We start from the raw sequence: 18,408 nt of genomic DNA, 5'->3' as shown, positions 1-18,408 counted from the left end.
TTTTTTTTTTTTTTTTTAATGAGAATTTACGAAAACTATTGCGGAGAGAAAAGTAGGGCTCTGATTGTCCTCGTAGTCGTAAGAGATAGACTGGGGAAAGCCCGATGTGGTGGAGAAACCGAATCTTTACACGAAAATAAGGAGGTAACAAAGAAAATTAGTGTACATGAGATGCTTTTCTCTCCTCCGATTGAAGTCTGAAATTTAAGCAGCTTTTTATCTTGATCTCAGAATTGAATAATCGTATATTATTTTTTCAGCATTAGCTACAAAGGTTTTCAGATTTATAATGTCCCGAATAAAAATAAAATAGTCTCTACGACTTAAAATCCTTTCCAAAATATTTGACTAAATCACGAATTTCACTCAGAGCTGTTTCTGCACGAGCAGGAAAAGGCTTTATCTTAAGACCCAGAAAAAGACGCATTAAGTAATTCAGGTTAACACTTGTCCTGCTTATTAAATATCAACATTTGAGGAGCATTACAAAATAAACTCTCTTCCTTCAGCGGGGTCACAGCATAGCACGGGTCACATTAAGAATCCCGCGCAGAATCCTTTCCAGATTTTTATTTCCTCAGATTTAAATTTTAACAGTATCAGCAGAGAAACAAAAACGAAAGGAAAGCGCGAGCCCGGGAGCTCGGGAGATCTTTGTCCCGCGTGCGGAGATCGGTGCGTCTCGCTATTCGTGGATCGGTTCCGAACAAGAAAACAGAAGAGCGCATTATATTAAAATATGTTGGTTTTTTTTTTTCACATGCATATTGTGTGCAAATATACGCATTGTGTATATGAACACGGAGCATCTACGCGTTTCAGTACTTTTGCATTTAAGAGTACGAAAAAGCACAGCACATCCGAAGCCTTCGGCACGAAGCATTATGTACGAAGGGCGCAAGGAGCCCTCCGGGGCACAGCGCGGGCCGCTCCGCCACCCTCAGCCCCGGGCGGTGCCGCCGGGGACACGCGGGGCCGCCGGGCGCTCCCTCGGGCAGCGCGGAGCTCCGAGCCGGGAGCGGCTCTCAGCTCCGGACCGGCGCGGGCCCGGGCGGCAGCGGCGAGGCGACTCCGGCCCCTTCAGGTGCCAGCGCGGGAATCGGGCGCGGCCCCGGAGGCTCCCGTTCGAGGGCTACCCGTCGTGGTCGGGCCCCGCCGCCACCTGCCCCGCGCCCGGCCGGGGGACGCCAGAAGCGGGGGAAGCGGCGCAGCTACGTACCGCTGCGCAGGAGCCAGGAGCCGCCGTCGGGCCGCGCCGCCGGCTCTCGGCTGCCGCCCGGCCGGTCGCGACACGGCGGAGCTGAGGCTCGGGGCTGCGGGCGCCGCTCCGCCGCGCTGCTCGGCGGCCGCGCTCTCTCCTCCCGGTCCCCGGTCCCCGGTCCCCAGCCCGGGGCGCGTTCCGGCTCCGCACCCGATCTGCGCCCCTCAGCCGAGCAGAGGCGAGCCAGACCGGTCCGCCCCGGGGTGCGCGAAGCCCGCCCGCCCCGCGCCCCAGGCGCCGCCGCGCTTCGGGGGCTGCGGGGGCCCGCCGGGGCCAGGGCACTATTTGACGTCGAGGAGACGGATCACCACGGCGCAGCGATACTGCGCGCACCAATGGAGTTCAAATGTCAGCAAGTTTGAGGAGGGGTGAGGCGCCGGGGGGTGTGTTCCTCCGCCGCGGCCCCTGCTCTAAACGGCGCGGCTCCTCGGGACGCCGCATGGCACAGGGGCTGCGGAGCGCCGGGAAGCCCCGCCGCCGCCCGGCCCCACCGCTCCGCCCGGCCCGGCCCCGGGAGGGCCCTCCTGCGGGCGTGGGGCTCGGCGCTGCCGGGAGCAGGTGACACCGCGGCCGCCCCGCGCCGTGTGCGCGGCAATGTGCGCGCCCGTGTAGCGCGGCCGCCCCATGGGCACGGCGCCGGCTCGCTCCTCTGCCCCCCGTCTCTGGAAGCGCCGGCAGGAAGCGCGCCTCATGTCTCCCAGATAAAAGTAAAAGCGCTCCCTCCTCCTGGCAACGCAGCGCCCCGCGCTCGGCCCGACGCGGGGTGCGCGGCCCCGCAGTCCCCGGCTCCCCCGCGCCGCCGCCCCATATGGACATCGCCTCGGGCCCCGAGTCCTTGGAGAGGTGCTTCCCGCGCGGCCCGACGGACTGCGCCAAGATGCTGGACGGCATCAAGATGGAAGATCACCCGCTGCGCTCGGGTCCGGCCACGCTCGGAGTGTTACTGGGTGAGTCCCGCTCGCTCCTCGGCCGTGCCCCAGAGGAGACGCTCCGCGGCTCCGCGCCGTCCCGGGCTGCGCCGTGCGGGGCTGACCGCGGGTTGCAGGCGCGGGACTGAGTGACACTTCGGGGCGCGCGCCGGGAGCGGCCGCTCCGCGCGGTGCTGCCGAGCTCGGGGCCGGGGCCGTCCCGCCGCCTCACGCCGCGCTTTGCCGTTCGCAGGGTCGGAGTGCCCGCACCAGGCCGTGTGCGAAGGCTGCCAGAGGCCCATCTCGGATCGCTTTCTGATGAGGGTGAACGAGTCCTCCTGGCACGAGGAGTGTTTGCAGTGCGCGGTGTGTCAGCAAGCCCTCACCACCAGCTGCTACTTCCGGGACCGAAAGCTCTACTGCAAACAGGACTACCAACAGTAAGAGCACCGTGCGCCCGGCGCGGCCCGGACCGGCTCGGCTCGGCGCGGCGCGGCTCGGCGGCGCGGCTCGGCCCGGCCCGGAGGAGCGCCGCGAAGCTCCGAGCGGACGCCCAAAGCGCCGCTGAAACGGGGCAGCGCCCGGGGCTGCCGAGAGCGGCGGGGACCCCAGCGCCGGGGTGGAGCGGCCGCCTGGAAATGAGCGTTGCGCTGAAATAACGCGGAGTCCAAACGTCCTCGCGTTTGGACCCGCTGCGCTCCGCGGTGCCGTCGGAGGGGGCAGCTCGTTGCGGCCCGCTCGGCTGTCCCACGCGGCTTTCGGGGGCACCGTCGCGGGGAGCCGGGCCGGTGGGCTCCGTCCGTCCGAGGCCGAGACCCGTCCCGTAACCGCCCGCGGCGCCGGCGCTGCTTAGGATGGCCCTGGGAGCCGCGTCCCTCCCGCCGCGCCCGGGCGCCGACCCGGCCGGGAGGAGCCCGGAGAGCCGCGTGCGGGCGGCGAGCTCCGAGGTGACCTTGCGGGGCCGTCGGGGCGCATCTGCCCGGCGGACGGGGAGCGGGCGCGGGGCCGTGCGGGTTGTGCGGGGGTGAGAGTGGCCGTGCCCGCAGGGGCTGGCGCCGACCGTGGCACCGCGGCCGGGCGGGGCAGGAGGAGCCCGGCGCTGCCTCCTTCCTCGCGGGCCCGGGCGCTCCCCGCGCTTTATTTTATTTACACTTTGTCCCCAAAATGTCAGGCTTTGTCGGGAAAGCGGCCCCCCGCCGCGCCGTGTCCTTGTGCGGAGACAGAGCTCCGGCCCTGCGTGGTGTTTGTCCTCCCCTGCAGAAGCCCACTTCATGCTTGTCACCGAAATTGAGGATCCTTTTTGTGCCGGGAGGGGGGCGAACATGGGCACTTCAATCACTAGGACATAATATGGCTCTGCTAGAAGTCTGGCAACAAACAAAGAACAACAACTATTGGTTTGCATCAACTTTTGTCAGGCATTCAGCAGGCTTCCAGAAAGGCCTGAAGTGGCTTAGTGGCAACAATGTGCATTTCATAGCTACAGCATGAAAATCCATCTCCATGGAAACTGGTAGTAAATGCTAACATGACATGCTGAGTATAAATATTGTTAGGGTTATAACTCTTGTATAAATGGCCCAGATAAATGTCCCCTGTTTAGGAATTACAACAAAACGTGTTATTTCATACTGCAGCCCTTACCAGCATGATATTAAAGAATCTTCCACGGGCCTGGGTCCTTCACATGAAAGTAAACCAGAGTTCTCCTCTGCTCTGCCGCAGTCCTGCCATTGTGGGGCTGAAGCTTTAGCAATATTTGTGTTTTCTCGGGCTGCTATTAGGGAAGCACCTCCACATCCTTTGCATTTGACTTCTACACAAAATAAAACACACCGTAGTGGCTCTACTGGGAGGTCAGTGAAACTTCTGCCCGTGTAGGCAATATTACCTTAGGAACTTTTCTTAATGGAGAATGAATTTAAAGTGGCTGTTAGTCTACCTGAAAAACATACAAACAAACAAAGGGCTTTATTTGGCAATGTAAATATTTATGCTTATAAACGAATGTATCACTTCAGCCCTATCTTTTAGTTTCTATAAAAGTAAGGATAACAGTTTGTAAGTCGGAAACCAAGGTGATAGGAGTATTGCTTTGGGGGGAGAGAAACTTCTTTGACTGCAAATAGAAATGTAACTTCTTCAGAAATTTCTGTGTTATCAAAGGGGTCCGATTGTTCAGGGGGAGCGGGGTAAGCAGGCTGACGAGCAATAAAAAGATATCAACATGTTGGCCTTTGTTGCATCCCAGCACCTAGTGTGACATTACATGGTGGCCTGCTGTGTGTGCCCCCAAGGACTGACAGCAGAAGGAGCTCACGGAAAGGGGAGGGGAGGCACGGTACATCCAAATTTGTTTTCTCTGAAATTTTATTAGCCCAAAAGAGCAAACGTTGACATCGCTTGCGTGCTTTTCCTCTCCGCAGTGTTTTAGCATGGAGAAACTGTCTTTTGCGATAGCTGAAGTACAAAAGAGCCATAAAGACACGCGGGCTGCTTCCGCGGCGGCACGATGCAGGCGATGGGTTTTGTCAGTGCGGAGGAGCAGTGCAGCAGCGGCGGCTGCTCAGCCATCTCCTGCTCACAGCCGGCCCAGAGCTGCCCGGTGCTGAGCGGCGTGCTGGGGTGCAGAGCTGGGACGGCGTCGGTGCAGAAGGGCACTATCAGTAACATCAGGTGCTTTCTGTTACTGGAGTCCTGCTTAGAGATCTCTGGAAAAAAATAGAAGAGGGAGAATAAAGATTACTGAAATATCTTAGTTGCTGAAATGTACTTTAAATAGATTTTCTGTATGTAGTAATGTAATTTAAAGGTCAGATTTCTCCAGAACTCCCAGGACTATAATCAAGTGCTCTGTGTGTATCTTTGGAGAGCTGCTGTCTCGTCTTTCTAATGAAAGCAAGCTTCTGATGGGTCAGATATCAGACCTTAAACCTTTCACTGGGTCAGCAACGATTCCTGCCCATCCTGGGATGAGGGCATTTGGCATTAGGGGGGAGGCTGCAAATATTTGTCTTTTTTTTTTTTTTTTTTTTTTTTTATAATAAAAATGTTGTCTGTTGTCTGTCTGGTGCTACCCCTGTGCTTGGAATGTTAGAGTAAATCCTGGGGGAGACGGCTTAGTGGCCCAAGCACAGTTTGAAGCAGTCAGAGGTGCCTGATAAATCTAATTGATCACAAAAGTACCGCCGGTCTATCAGTAGAACCTGCGTTTTGCTGTGCATGTGTTCTGTGCTGTTTTTATAACGGTGCAATTCAACTTTTTTCTTGAAAAGCACATACTGGTCTGTTAACTTCATGTGAAGTATTTACTTTCTAAGATGTGCTGTTTTGAGGGACACAATACCTTTGCTTGTGGGGCTTTTAGGGAAAAATACGGAGCAGAACAATGGCACCGGGAGGGCGGACTCTTGCAAACCTGAGTCAAACAAAATCGCTTTGAATTTAATGAGACCTTTGCCAGACTGCAGGATCGATACTCATTTGGAACCTTACATTCACAACTTTTTCTACAGAAGTTTTTTTTTTTTTCCCTGATAAATTGAAACCTTTAGAATGAACGCTTCTCAAAAATAGCTGTTTTACGTAGTTATACTCAGGTTATTTGCTTAAATGAGTTTAATTGTTGTGTCACTCGTAACAATGCTTCCTGCTGTAAAACGTTAATATTAATATTACATTTCTTTTCCATTTGTATGTTCCCTTTTTCTGTTTTTTTCTGATCCTGCTTTTCTTCTGCTTTGTTTTCTCCTCACTACTCGTTGTTACGTAACGATTTGCCCCAGTTACTGCTGATATTTAAATGTATCTATGCCACGAACAATAAGCATCTCAGGTTACATTTTTATATCTACTCAAAATAAATATAATTTCTAGAAAGACCCATATTCTTATTCTAGTTTTGAAAATAAAGGCTGTAAAGGCGGTCATTTATTGAGGGAACAGCATAACGAGCCTCACAGTTCGTTTTTCATAATTTTTCATTAATGCATTTTCAGTTTTGCTTAGAGTGGGAAAGAGGAGTATGTAGATTTTTGTTGGATTATTAAAGGCACGTCAGGCATTGTTTTAGCATCATTATTGGATGCTATCAAAGAAGTACTTGTGATATATTTCTGGTGCTTATTTGTACCATTCTTCATCTTTGAGTCCTTCCTTGCCTATGCCTGTACTTTCTGTGTCAGAGCAACGTGGAGCAGCGTGTACCTAGCAGGAAGGAAACAAAGTGCTGGGAAACCTTGTTGCTGTGTAAATGTTAACTCCCCCACATTTTGTAAATTCTTTCACACGAGCTTAATACTGAGAGTGATGCTTCCTGATTCAGCTGTGTTTTATATTCAAAATAAGACAAAGGCTTCCTATTAATAAATGTCTCTAATTTTCGTGGAGGTTATTTTTCTTCCAGAGAGAGAGAGAGAGACAGAGAAGGGAGGGAGAGAGAGGGAAAGCATTTCTGCCATGAGAGCAGGCTGTGGAATGTAGGCAGAATTCAAGGCGCAAGAAGTGACTCGAGCTCTCAAGTTCTGCTGCGTGCAGAATGGGCAATTCTGTCTGCTAACGGGGAGATTTTATTTGTTTTCAGTTTTCCTCGGCCGTTTTCTTTCAAGCAGGCTCACTGTTGGTCAGTGCGGTGCTGTCCCGCTCAGCTCCTGCGCTGGGCCAGCAGCGCTCCCTGTTTGTGCCGTTGTGCGACAGCGTGAGGACGAACTGCAGCTTACAAATGAGGAATAACGCAGGCACATGCTCAGGATGTACAGTAATGATTAAAGTTATGTCATCCACTAAAAATGCTTTTAAAAGTGTCTGAAATACTCTGGGTTTTTTTTGCTGGAAATGCAAACAGTCCCGCACTGTCGGACGCGTGGGCCAGGTTTAGGGTTGTCTGTAAGAATGGGCTTTAGTAGCACCTCCAAACAATTCCGAAATCAGGAGTGCTGAGGAAATGTAACTGTTGTTTGTGCAGATGACGTAAGCAGAATTGCAGGAGTTCAGGCAGAGCCCCCTGGGGTCCCCATGGTGTCAGCAGGAATCCGTCTCTTTGCGGACACGGACAGGGCCTGCAGAGAAGATAACCATGCAGGTTTGGCCCCAGACCGACAGAGCCGGCAGAGAGCAGAGCTGGGTTGGGAGTTAAGGTGAAGCGGTGTCACAGAGATCTGGAGTGGAGCACATCTTAAGAGTCTGGGGAGACATGTTGTTTCCTTCGATAAGCGTGGTAACCTCACTAGACAGAGTAATTGCAGTGGTAATGTATAGTTTTATCCACAGTAGAAAATGATAGGGAGGATCATTTTACAACATAGGCAATATGCAATTATATTAATAAGAGGATAATTTATAATACTTATCTTTCAAGCTTAGAAAAAATAGCCAATACATATGATACATAGTACTGAAATGTCTTCGCTGGTGTAAAATGAACAGGAGTGCTCTTTATCCCCTTAAGAAATTGCATCCATTATCTTTTGGCCTAAACTACTGAGCTAATTCACAGACATACGTTACACCTTTTCAGTTATCGATAATATATTGTGATAAAATAGCTCGATTATAATATAACTTTTTGGACTAATTATTTTATTAATGTATTTTAATTGTAAATGTGTACGCCTTTTCCTCTGTTGTGGAGCAGGCCACTAAGCAGAAATGCCTTGAAATGCTTACTGCTCTCGTGAGCTTGAGAGGTGGTGGCAAAGGCTGCCTACCTTAGTTACATAGATGGAAACAAATTTTCAGAAGAAAAAGGAGTGCTTTTTCATAATGCAACTATAATTCTTTTTTTTCATTCCAGACAAAATTCACAAAGGTGAGATTTATACTTACCCTACTTTTCTTCACCGCTGTTCTTGTTGTAACAAGAATTGATTTCGTTTTGTTAGTACCTCCTTCCGCTGGCATGAAGAATGCAGCAGATAAAGTAATCATTGGACGTGAGCTCAAGCTCCCCACATGCTCGCAGTGCAAGTCAGCAGGAGGTCGGAGCGCACCCGAAAGAGGACAGGGCCTTCAGTGTAAGGAGATCCATAAAACCACGCGAGCTGTCCTTGCTGTGCAGTTGTGCACACAGACACACGCACAGAGCCTGCACAGCCCAGCGCCCCGCCGTAAGGAGCACACAGGCTGCTGCCGGCAGCTCAGTGCGGGGAAGGGAGGACTGCTGAAATACTTTTTTTGCTTATCATTGCTAGGCTGAAGAGCAGGCAAGCCCACGCTGTGTCTGCTTTGCACAATGCTTCTCGTGCTGTGTCGTGCTATTGGCAGTTCTGGAAGAGCATAATGGTAATATTTCGTGATAATGCTGGAGAGCAGTTTTCTGCTGCTTGAATGGACGGTGTGCTTTTGATGAGTTGCACAGAGCGCAGGTTCACAACGGCTGTTAAACACTGGTGAAATGGAAAAAGAACATGATGGTACCCTTTAAGAAGGACGTTTCAGGTCTGAAGACAAACTTGCAGAAAACAAGCAAACAAACAAAAGAACAGGGATAAATGCTTCTTTTTGCCTGCATTTCTTTTGCTTATACGATAAGTCTTATTATTGCTTCAGTGAAAGAAAGCAAGCAAGTAAATAAATAAAGCTGTGGAGCGAGTGGTGCAGCAATCTCCAGTAAAGGTAAACAAACCATGTGTTGCTCTTGGATGGTTTGTGTGGCACAAAGGTGTTTTGGCATGATGTGGGGATGGCTGCATTACTCAGAAGGCAAAGACTGACTCAGTGAAACGACAGTGTCTTGTTCATTAAAAAATATCCAACCCCCACATTTGTTCTGAAACAAAGAGTTTGGTTGGGTGTACAGAGCACTGTGGTGTGAACCCTGCCAGCTGAGCAGCCAGGCTCTGAAACGAGAGGAGTTACAGTGCAGTGAGATGGGTGCTATGAAGAACAGAATTGTCCTTTCTTTAGCTGGGTTGGAATGAACATATCAAGTGAACCAGGAATGATTGTCGAATATACACGTGTGTCACTGAGGAATGATTTTATCTTGATAGAAAATATTTGATTTGTTGTTTTTTGTTGTTTTTTTTTTTAGAAAGTAGAAATGTTTTCTGCATGAAGGCACATGAATAAATTAATATCTAGTGTAAAAGAAAATAAAAAAATCGGGCTAGACTTCTGAGTTCAAGAATACAGAGCACAAGAGAACAAAACCTTTAAGGTAGAATAAGATAACTTTCGGTTTTAAATATGGTTTTCTTTGCTGTTTATAACACACATGCTGATACAGGTCTGAATCTTGCTTCCTTTGCTCAGGCAAATTATTCACTGTTTCTGGATACTCTGTTAAATTCAAGATAAAACTGAGGCAGATCTTCAATAGTTGTTTTACATATATATGTATGTATACATAGATATATATATCACAACTCTTAAATTTACTTTAAGTTCTTGAACTTGCTTTGACTAGACTGATATTCCTCAAATGAAATATTGTCTTGCTTTTGTTTTACCCTTCGGTGTGCCTGCAATTGCTTTGAATGTATCTCAGCAACCTCAGCAGTCGCTCTGGCTGACGCAGTCCCCGAGATCAGAGCCAGCCATGGCATCAGTAATATTCTGAACATCCGGGCAGGTCGTCATTGCTACAGTGGTGTGAGGAGGAGACAGGAACAGAATCCTGGAAGTGAATGGGCAATTCTCAGCAAATAGGCTCTAGTTGTTACCAAACAAATTGCCAATAAGTATTTTCTCCTTTTGTACAGCCAACACATACCCAGTATATATGTATTGCCACTGCCCTTTACTGGATACTGAATGTACCTTATTAGTGGGAAACACCATGTGTTGCAAATTATGCAATTTTAATAGAGTTTATGTAGAAGGAAAGCCCTGAAAACGAAGCATCTTGCATGCAACATTAAGTATACCCTGCCTATAGAAGATAAAGTTGTTACTAGAGGAATCCAAAATCTGTTACAACTTTTCAGGACTGAGGTGGAAATCTACCAGCCCACCTCAAACCTGCCTGCATGCTTCTTACTGTGATGCTCAGGCTGAATAGAGGGAATTTTACTCTTCAAAAACTGTTTGCCGTGGGCTGGTGAGCAAGCAGACATTTGCAAGGTTGTGTTAAAGTGAAGGAATTGTTAAAATGGTTAATTCCAGTGTGTTCATTTGTTGGTTTCGAAATTTTACAGTGATCTTCATTATGGATCCAGCAGAACTGCTACAGCGCAAATTGATTAAAAGCCACTTAATATCACCGCAAAGGAGGAGTAGCATATTTCTTAGGAACTTTGTTAGGGTTTATACTCTGGTGCTTCTGTAACAAGCCAACGTGTTTACGGAGAACACTTGTAAGAGAGGTCATTGCTTTGCTTCCAAAATATACGACATATTATTTTTAATACGCAAAAAAATTTCCTTTGCAAATGTTGACATGAACTTGTGAACATGCAGTTCCTATTGACTTCAGTGAGAGCTGTCCTCTCTCATCAAAGGATAGAGTTTGGCTCTTGATTTTACTGCAATCACTGTATTATTTATAATGTACAAGCGTGCACATGCACTCTCCCAGTAAGAGCTAATAGAATTTATGTGCACATGCTGAGGACCAAATCCTCCTGGTAGCTGTTAGGAAGTTTGCTCTCATGTGTTTGCTTCTTAGTGTAACCTGAATCAGCATTCACTGACTGAAAAAACAAAACATAAAGGTCTTTACATAACACTCTATACCCACACTCTTTTCCACACTTGTTTCTTTTACTGTAGTTTGTTATTATGATAGGAAGTAAGCAGATTTGCAGAAGAAATGACTAATAGTGTTTTAAAGCATTTATTACAGCTAGTGATTACTCACACTGTTCTATCAGACTGACAAGCATCACTGCTGCTCACAGTAGTTTCTCCTTACAAATTTAGCACTAGTGCATTCCTTGTATATTGGTGAGAAAGCACATTTCCTACAGGAGGAGGATGTGAGAGGTGTGGCCGGCAGTGTGTTTGCTGCTCCAGCGGAGCCAGGGTCACTGGGAGCTTTGTGGGGCTTTGGCTGCAGCGTGGTACCCACCAGAACCCGGGAGTGAGAAAGGCTGCAGTGTCATTGACAGCCACTCCACAGAACGGCTGTGGGATCCTATCCTTTGACATGATCAGTTCGCTTACAGCTGCTATTTTTCTATCACCTGATAGAACCTATTCTTGCAACTTCCCATTAGAAATCTCTGATTTCTAATTTTCTCTTAACTTCAATGCAGTTTAATGGAGGGTTGTCTGTTTGCTGAGGTTTCTTTTGGTAATGCATGTGAGATGAGATGACCATTTAGTTCTGTATTGTACAGAATAGATTTATTAGAAAATCCTATAAGAAAGCACTGTAGAAAACCAGGAAATGGAGCGAGTCGCAAAATGGAAAAAAAAACCCAACACCAAACAAACAAACAAAAAAAAACCCCACAAAACAAAACACTGAAATGACTGCAAACAGCCTCTGGAAACCTTTGGTGCAGGAGGGTACAGCTGTATGTGGCAGCTTGGTAGCCCCAGCACCATCCATAAATCTTCAGGATCTTCAGCAGACATTTATTTGTATTTAATATTCAGCTTTAAGCAACCTCTCCTGCAGCAGCTCTCCATTTATTTATCTTAGTGGTGCTGTGCCCTCAGTGCTGTGGCTGATCTTGGCCAAGAACAGGCCCACCTCCCAGCCCCACAAGCCTTGCAGGAGCATTCCACGTGGTCAGAAGCTGCAGGAGGTCTGATAGCAGTGACTGCCAGAGAGCCAAAAGCTGGTGGAGCAAAGGGTGCTCCTCCTGCCTGGGGTCCCACTCAGAATCGGGTGCAACTGGGCAAGCACACAGTGCAGCCTGGTCCTCACCTCGTGTGCTTCCAGCAGTTGGGGTCTGTGTTGCCTGGTCTGTGTCCTGCTGAATGTGGGTCAGTGACACTCAGTGTCTGTGCGGCCGTTGGGACGTTTTGTGCATCTGACATTGTGTGAAATCCTCCCTCCTCCCCTACATGGGTATTAACTGTATTAATTGTCCTAGCTTGCAGGCTGAATTTCCTCTCCATGAAGGCTTGGACACACGGGCTCGAGTCAGTACCTATCTGTGGCCCTTGAAGAAGCCGTGGTGCCTCAGGGTGGTGGGCTGCAGCTCAGGCTGAAGCCAGCAGATGCTCCTGGAGCCATTCCTGTGCTGGGCCATGGCTGCTGCCCATCCCTCAGCTCCAGCAAGGGCCCGGGCTAGCAAATCCTCAGTCAGGGCTCAGTGAGCAGAACCATGGGAGCCAATGGCCCTGCCTGCAGCAGTTTGCAGGGTTGTGCAGGGTCAGGTTTCCTGACAGCAAATGTCCAGAGAGAACTCGGTATAGCTGCTCACTCAGTATTGCTCAGGCTTTAGGGACAGGCTTCCTTTAGGTCCACACAGCCCTAAGCATGTCACATAACATTGTTAGTTGGCTCTCAGCAGGGTTCTGGCGTTGACCTCGTGGACAGTGGAAGGTGGCATGTGGAGTGACCCCACAGCTCAGCTCCTGCTGTAGCCAGAGAGGGCAGTGGTGAGCCCTGAGGTAGGTGATGGTGCTGGCAGCAAGGGCATTAGGGACCCATCTCTGCCTTCACCAAACATCTTGACAAAAATCAGCTCCCGTTCTTTGCCTCATGTTCCTCTGTATGCTGGTAGTCCTCTCTGTGTTTACAGCTGTAGCAGAAATGCTAAGTCACGATTTGAAGCAGTGATTGAGCACCTGGTGGGAAGGCAGGGCCCAGGGGAGCTCAGGTGCATGCAGTGTACCTGAGTGATCGGAAGGGATGGAGCCAGGATCCAGCCCTGCACAGACCTCATTTGAGGGTTAGCAGTGGAGACAAAGGGTGTCTTGCTGGAGAGCCTTGTATACATGAGGTCTTCTAAGGGTAAGTAGCTTGCACTTTTTTTTTTTTCCTGTTGTTGTTGTATTTGAGCATATCCTTACTTGCTGCAACATATGACTTTGCTACTGTGCTGTTGTTGCTGTACTTTCTGTTGTGTATTATGGCATTAGGACAACTCACTGGAACAATGCAAGTAGCGTATTTCTAGTGCTTCACTCAGTCTCTAATTGTTAATGATTAGAATCCAGAGTTATAGAGAAAGAAGGAAGAGAGAAGAAAAACAAGAAGAAACAGCAAAAAAGTTCTGGAGTGATTCTACTAGTCTACTAGTGATAGTAGCTAGATTACATGTTGGTCTTTTTTGATACCTGGGAGCAATTACACAGACTCAACATCAGAAGAATGTACGTGCCTCTCCATGTTCTCAGATAGTCTTATCTAACTTTCATGTTGTGATGCTTAAACTCTGTGCTTTATAGCTAGAGGTGATTAAGGAAGACCCAGTGGGCCAAAGCCATATGGAGGAATGTCCCCAAAAGACTTCTGTAGAATGTGTGCTTGCGCCTGGGGAGGGAGAGGTGTGAGACCCCATGCCCAGTACCAGGGCTTTGCTGCAGCTGCCAGCCTGAGGGGGCACAGACTGGCTGTGGGGAGTGCAGGGCCTGAGTTGTGAGCCATCTCTGGTGAAGGTCCAGGAGCAGCATGCCCTGCCACACCATCTTTCTGAGGGCCCTGTGGGGGTGCAGAGCTCTCCCTGGGCTAAGGCCCATTGCCTCTGCCCTCCTTGCCAGGTGAGGCTGCCCTGAGTCAGGCTGGAGGGGGAAGGGGGAGGGGGAGGGAAGGGTGTCACCTTGGGGTATGGCTCTGGGCAGCTGCAGTCCCTGCTCCATGTGACTGCGCTGGCAGTGATGCTGCTGTGCTGAGGAGTCACTTTCCTGTTAGCAAGTGTGCAGAAGCCTTGCAAGAATGCTTTCCCTCTTGTATTTATGCACATATGAGTGGAATTACTTACATCAGCACTTCATTTCACAAGATGTTCCTGGGCTGCATGGAAGCTGTCTGCACATCTCTCCTTAAAAAGTCACAAAGGAGTGACATGAGCAGTGTTGTATCCGTGTGCTACTTACACTTGTGTTGGCATTTGCGTGAGTACTCACACTTGTACCAGATAGGACCGTGCCCTGCATGTGCGCTTTGTTTTGTGCATATGAGTTTGTGAAAAGACAAGCAACGCTCTGGTTTTGTACAGGTGGGGAGTAAGGATAGGAGTATGTGTAGTACAAAGGATGGGTAATTATTAAGAGCAGTATATAAAATGTTGCAAAATTACAAACAGTAGAAATGTTTGAGGGAATAAGTGGAATGTGAAATGCTGCAGCGATGTTATCACTACTTGGTATCGTCGGTTTGAATCTGCTAGGCTTTGTGGTTGGATCTGCAGCACACTGTCAGTCAGCCCATGGGAACAGAAGGCTGCAGTGAGCAGCTACGCCCTTAACGGGGTCACTAGGATGATGCTGAGCACATTGCCAGCTGCCACAGCCCAGAAGAATGCATGCAGAATGTGTGTGGGGTGCATGCAGGGTGTCTCATGGCCGTGGATTTCCTGCCTGCCCAGCTCTGGCCACACACTGGCCACTGGCAAGGGCTCTGCCTGCTGCTAAGGACCTAGCCTATCCTGATGAGCAGAGCAGGTGGTGCTGGTGTGGCAGGCAGCTCTTGCCAGCTCTGTCCTTGGCCTCCCTGCCTGGGCCAGTTCCCCAGCATGGCATTGTGGGCGTGGAGTAAATTAGCCTTGATGGCGCCTGCATTAATTTTATGTGGGAGAATCCCCAGTGATTCTAGGGCAATTACAGAGAGTAACTTTGCTCAGAGCAGCTTCCTCCCATCCACCGCCACTCCTGCTTGAGGCGGGTGGCCATGGCAGTGCCTGATCCCAGGCTGTGGGCAGCAGGGGCTGCATGGTGCTGAGCTCACCAAGCTGGTGATGGTGTTACAGAAGGGATGTAAAACAAGCCCAAGGCATGTGGGCTGTCTTTGTTTCATGCACGTCCTATGAATATTGGTTGTCTAGCATAATTGAAGCCTGTTCCAGTTGTGGCTTTTTAAACTTCAAAATAAATTCGTATTTTGGCAGGGGTTGTCTGGGTGCATAGCGGATACATTCAATGACAAGAGCTATAACATCCATTCAGTTTGTTGGACGCCACAATTAAACCTCAGCTTTTTCACCCAGCCATTTGAAAGCCAGTTGCAAGTTGTCACTCAGGCAGGAGTACATACAAACAAGGGCAGAGCATAGCCCCAAACCCCAACAATGTGATTTTCATCGCCTTACCAGTCTTTGGGGAGTCTTCAGCTTCCATCTGGAAGTACCTTCAACCCTTTCCAGCTACGGATCTTGAAATAACTAGAACAGAGAGAAAACCAAAATTACACGGAGTTTATTGCCATTTCAGAAGAAAAAAAGTGTTTGAAAAAGTTTATTCAGGAAGCCAGGGGAAGTTAAGTGGGAGACATTTGCCATTTCATCAGTCTGTTGGTGATAGCCATTCATGTCATAAATGGCTTGTGTCATTTGATGCCAAAAATAACACAATTTTCCTCCCCAAAGGCCTATAGGGTTTTTTTGCAATAAATGTTTATTTGTTAATAATATACTTTAAACAGCCCAGTCGTGACCTCAAGTCTCCAAAAGAATCCATCTTCTCTCTGAAAAATCCTACAAAGTTTGTGTAATTTTTTTCTTGGAAGGTGTAATTGATGGTGCAGTGAAGGGTAGTGTGTTTGCTTTAACTACTGCAGCTGCGTGGATTAACTGTTTATAAGGGCCTACTGTGCTTTGAATGGCTACTTTCTTAGGTTTCAAGCTATAGTTGACAGCACTTCCTAATGCTTTCATGGATCTGCTTAAGTTTGATCAGTGAAAATAAATTTCTGTGTTTAGGTCACCATTGTCCCTATTCTGGTGGCTGACTTGAAATCTTTTAAATGTTCCTTTGTGTTAGTTCTGTTCCACTGATGAGCCTCCACAGTGCGGTGTTTAACGCAAAGATGACCAGTACCGCTTTGTGGTAGAGCTGAGCTTGAGCCTAATCTGGTCCCACATCTTCTGTTGATTTCAGAAGAAAATGTAATAGAAATTTGAGTGTGTAGCAAATAACTCACAGAAAATATTTTCAGGCAAGTTTTCTGAACTTAGTTAATGGAGATTTTAGTGTTTAACATTGAGCTAGCAGATATTTAATATGTGATATGTCTTATGATGTTTTCAAACATTTAAAAGGATTTTGTAAATGTGCTTAATATAGAAACATACTTTAAGGGGAAAAAATAAAGTCAGGTAGTTGATTTGTAATATCTTGCAGTGCTTTGAAATTGTCTTCCCATAAGCTGGGGTTTTACACTGGCAAAGTGTGAAATGTCAGGGGCATATTTTGGCAGCCCAGAATCTAACAGTTGTCTCTTCAGTAAGTGGCCATCTACCACTATTTAAACAATGTTAAGTCACTTTTTTCATTCTATCTTTCTCCCTTCAGATTTTCATGCAAATTTTCACTAAAAATGTGAGGAATTAGGACACTTGTCAAGATTTTTTGCTAGTCCTTAAATACAAATGTGGTTTCCTTAAACATCTAGAAAGACTTCCTTTTCTTTAAGATGATCTGAGTTATGGAAGAGAATTACACATTTAATTTCTCAAAGCATTTCAGCTTAAAATGCTAGTTTGTTCTTGACTGGACAGGCATTTGGATGAAATAAGGAACAGGATGTGTAAAATGAATGGAATTCATTTATTTTTTGCCCAGTTCATGTTTGCAGTGCTAACTTATTTGGCTAATATGCACACTCAGGTGCCTTGTGTGAAACTTATTTCAGTGGCACAGAGTCTCACTAAAACGATACCAGCAGTTTTTGGAGAATGTTTGTAGTGCATTAATTGTGGAAATCATGGCAATTTAAAAAATTGTTTTGAGAAGCATAGCTACTAGCTTGGGCTGCAATCTTGCATTAATAACTGGATCCTTTTACCCAGTTTTGTCAGCAGCTATTTACACACCCGGCCAGCTGAAGAACTGGGGGACTTGGGGTAGCTAAACTGCATGGCAATTGCTGATTTACTTCCCAGAGGTATTTTCTGTCTAAGCCGCTGTATCCTGAACAACTCTTCTCCTCTGCTGCAGACAAAAGCTTGGCTGAGTTTTGTGTCCAGCTTGATTTCTGTGGGACAGACTTCTTGACCCTAAATCTGTTGGATCTCTCCTGTTAAAACAAGATCAAGTCCAAACTTTCTTTCCCAATTTCAAAATTTTCGGAGAATATCTTTATAACTTTTCACAGCTTCCTGCCGTTCTGCTGTTTCTGATGCTGCTGGGGAACTGTGGGCAGGGTCTATGATGGGAGATAAGGGCGTGCAGCACAGTGCCCTGCCAGCCATGCTACCTGCGTTGTGTGCAGTGGCCCCAGGGGCACAGAGTGATGTCTAGGCTGTGCTGGGATGTTTAAGGGGCCACAGGTGAGGACATTAGTCCTATGGTGACTGGGGGCTGTGCTTCATGTGGCTGAGATAGATGTGGGCTGCTCACACAGTAGCTGCTGGCTGCATAGGTTCCAGCTGCACAATGCCCAGGGACAGCACTGCTACATCCTCAGCACCAGGGCTTGATGCTGAGCAACCTGTCTCTCTCCTCTGCCTCACGGCAGCACTGTGCAAACTTCACATGCTTCTTCTCGGTTTTGAGAGAGCTTCCATGCAGCCTGTGTGTGGGCCAGGCCCGTTCCTCTCCCATTGCTAGTCCTGGCATCGAGCTGTGCTTCTGGCTCTCTCCTCCAGGCACTGCTGTATTTCTCCACGGTCACTGCAGGGCAGTGCAAGGTGATTCATTCTGTCAGCACCAGATGTCTTTCAAATACAAAAAAGAAACAAACCTGTAATTGGCTGAGAGAAGCAGATGTATGTCTAAGGCTAATATGGCTTTGCTCCTTTAGAAGAATAGTGAAAGTTCCCCTTTGTTGCGCGGAGTCCAAGCTTTGCAGTCTTTTGGTCTTTTTGCCAGCTTACTTTTGTATTAAAGCAACTGACATAACGTTTAACTTTATCCTTGTGCATGAGTACACTTGCTAATTACTTCAGTAACTTATAACCTTCTGTTTAAAAGATCACAACCGATGCTGTTTCTGCAGATGCTACCATCCTTTTGGATCCTCAGTTGCTCGTTTATTGTGAGTATAGCTGTAGTGTAGATGGCTCGCATCTTTGTCCCATTATATTCTTGTAATAGCTAACATTAACAAAGTTAAATGGACAAATGAACAAGAGCAAGAGAAGAAAAGGAGAGGAGCAATTAAATGTAACTTTTCATCATGAAAAAGGATTTCACTGGTTTATCTTCTAATAAGATTATGTCACCAACACAAGTACCTAGCAGCCT

General features: G+C 48.0%; 1 protein-coding gene across 2 annotated transcripts in view; it reads left to right on the top strand.

Moving 5' to 3' along the window:
• Positions 1–2,069: 2,069 nt before the first annotated feature.
• Positions 2,070–18,408, top strand: part of LMX1B (LIM homeobox transcription factor 1 beta) — a 94,166-nt gene continuing 77,827 nt past the window's right edge. For both annotated transcript variants that reach the window (XM_042879237.1, XM_042879236.1), the window contains exons 1-2: positions 2,070–2,208; positions 2,423–2,609. In XM_042879237.1, coding sequence (XP_042735171.1) covers positions 2,070–2,208; positions 2,423–2,609 — 326 coding nt within the window. The remainder of the gene's footprint in view (positions 2,209–2,422; positions 2,610–18,408) is intronic.

This window comes from Lagopus leucura, unplaced genomic scaffold (assembly GCF_019238085.1).
Source record: "Lagopus leucura isolate 7727_CA_CO unplaced genomic scaffold, USGS_WTPT01 Super-Scaffold_100022, whole genome shotgun sequence".
Lineage (NCBI taxonomy): Eukaryota > Metazoa > Chordata > Aves > Galliformes > Phasianidae > Lagopus > Lagopus leucura.
Note: the sequence above shows the minus strand (reverse complement) of the source record. Positions and strands in the feature narration are given on the sequence as shown.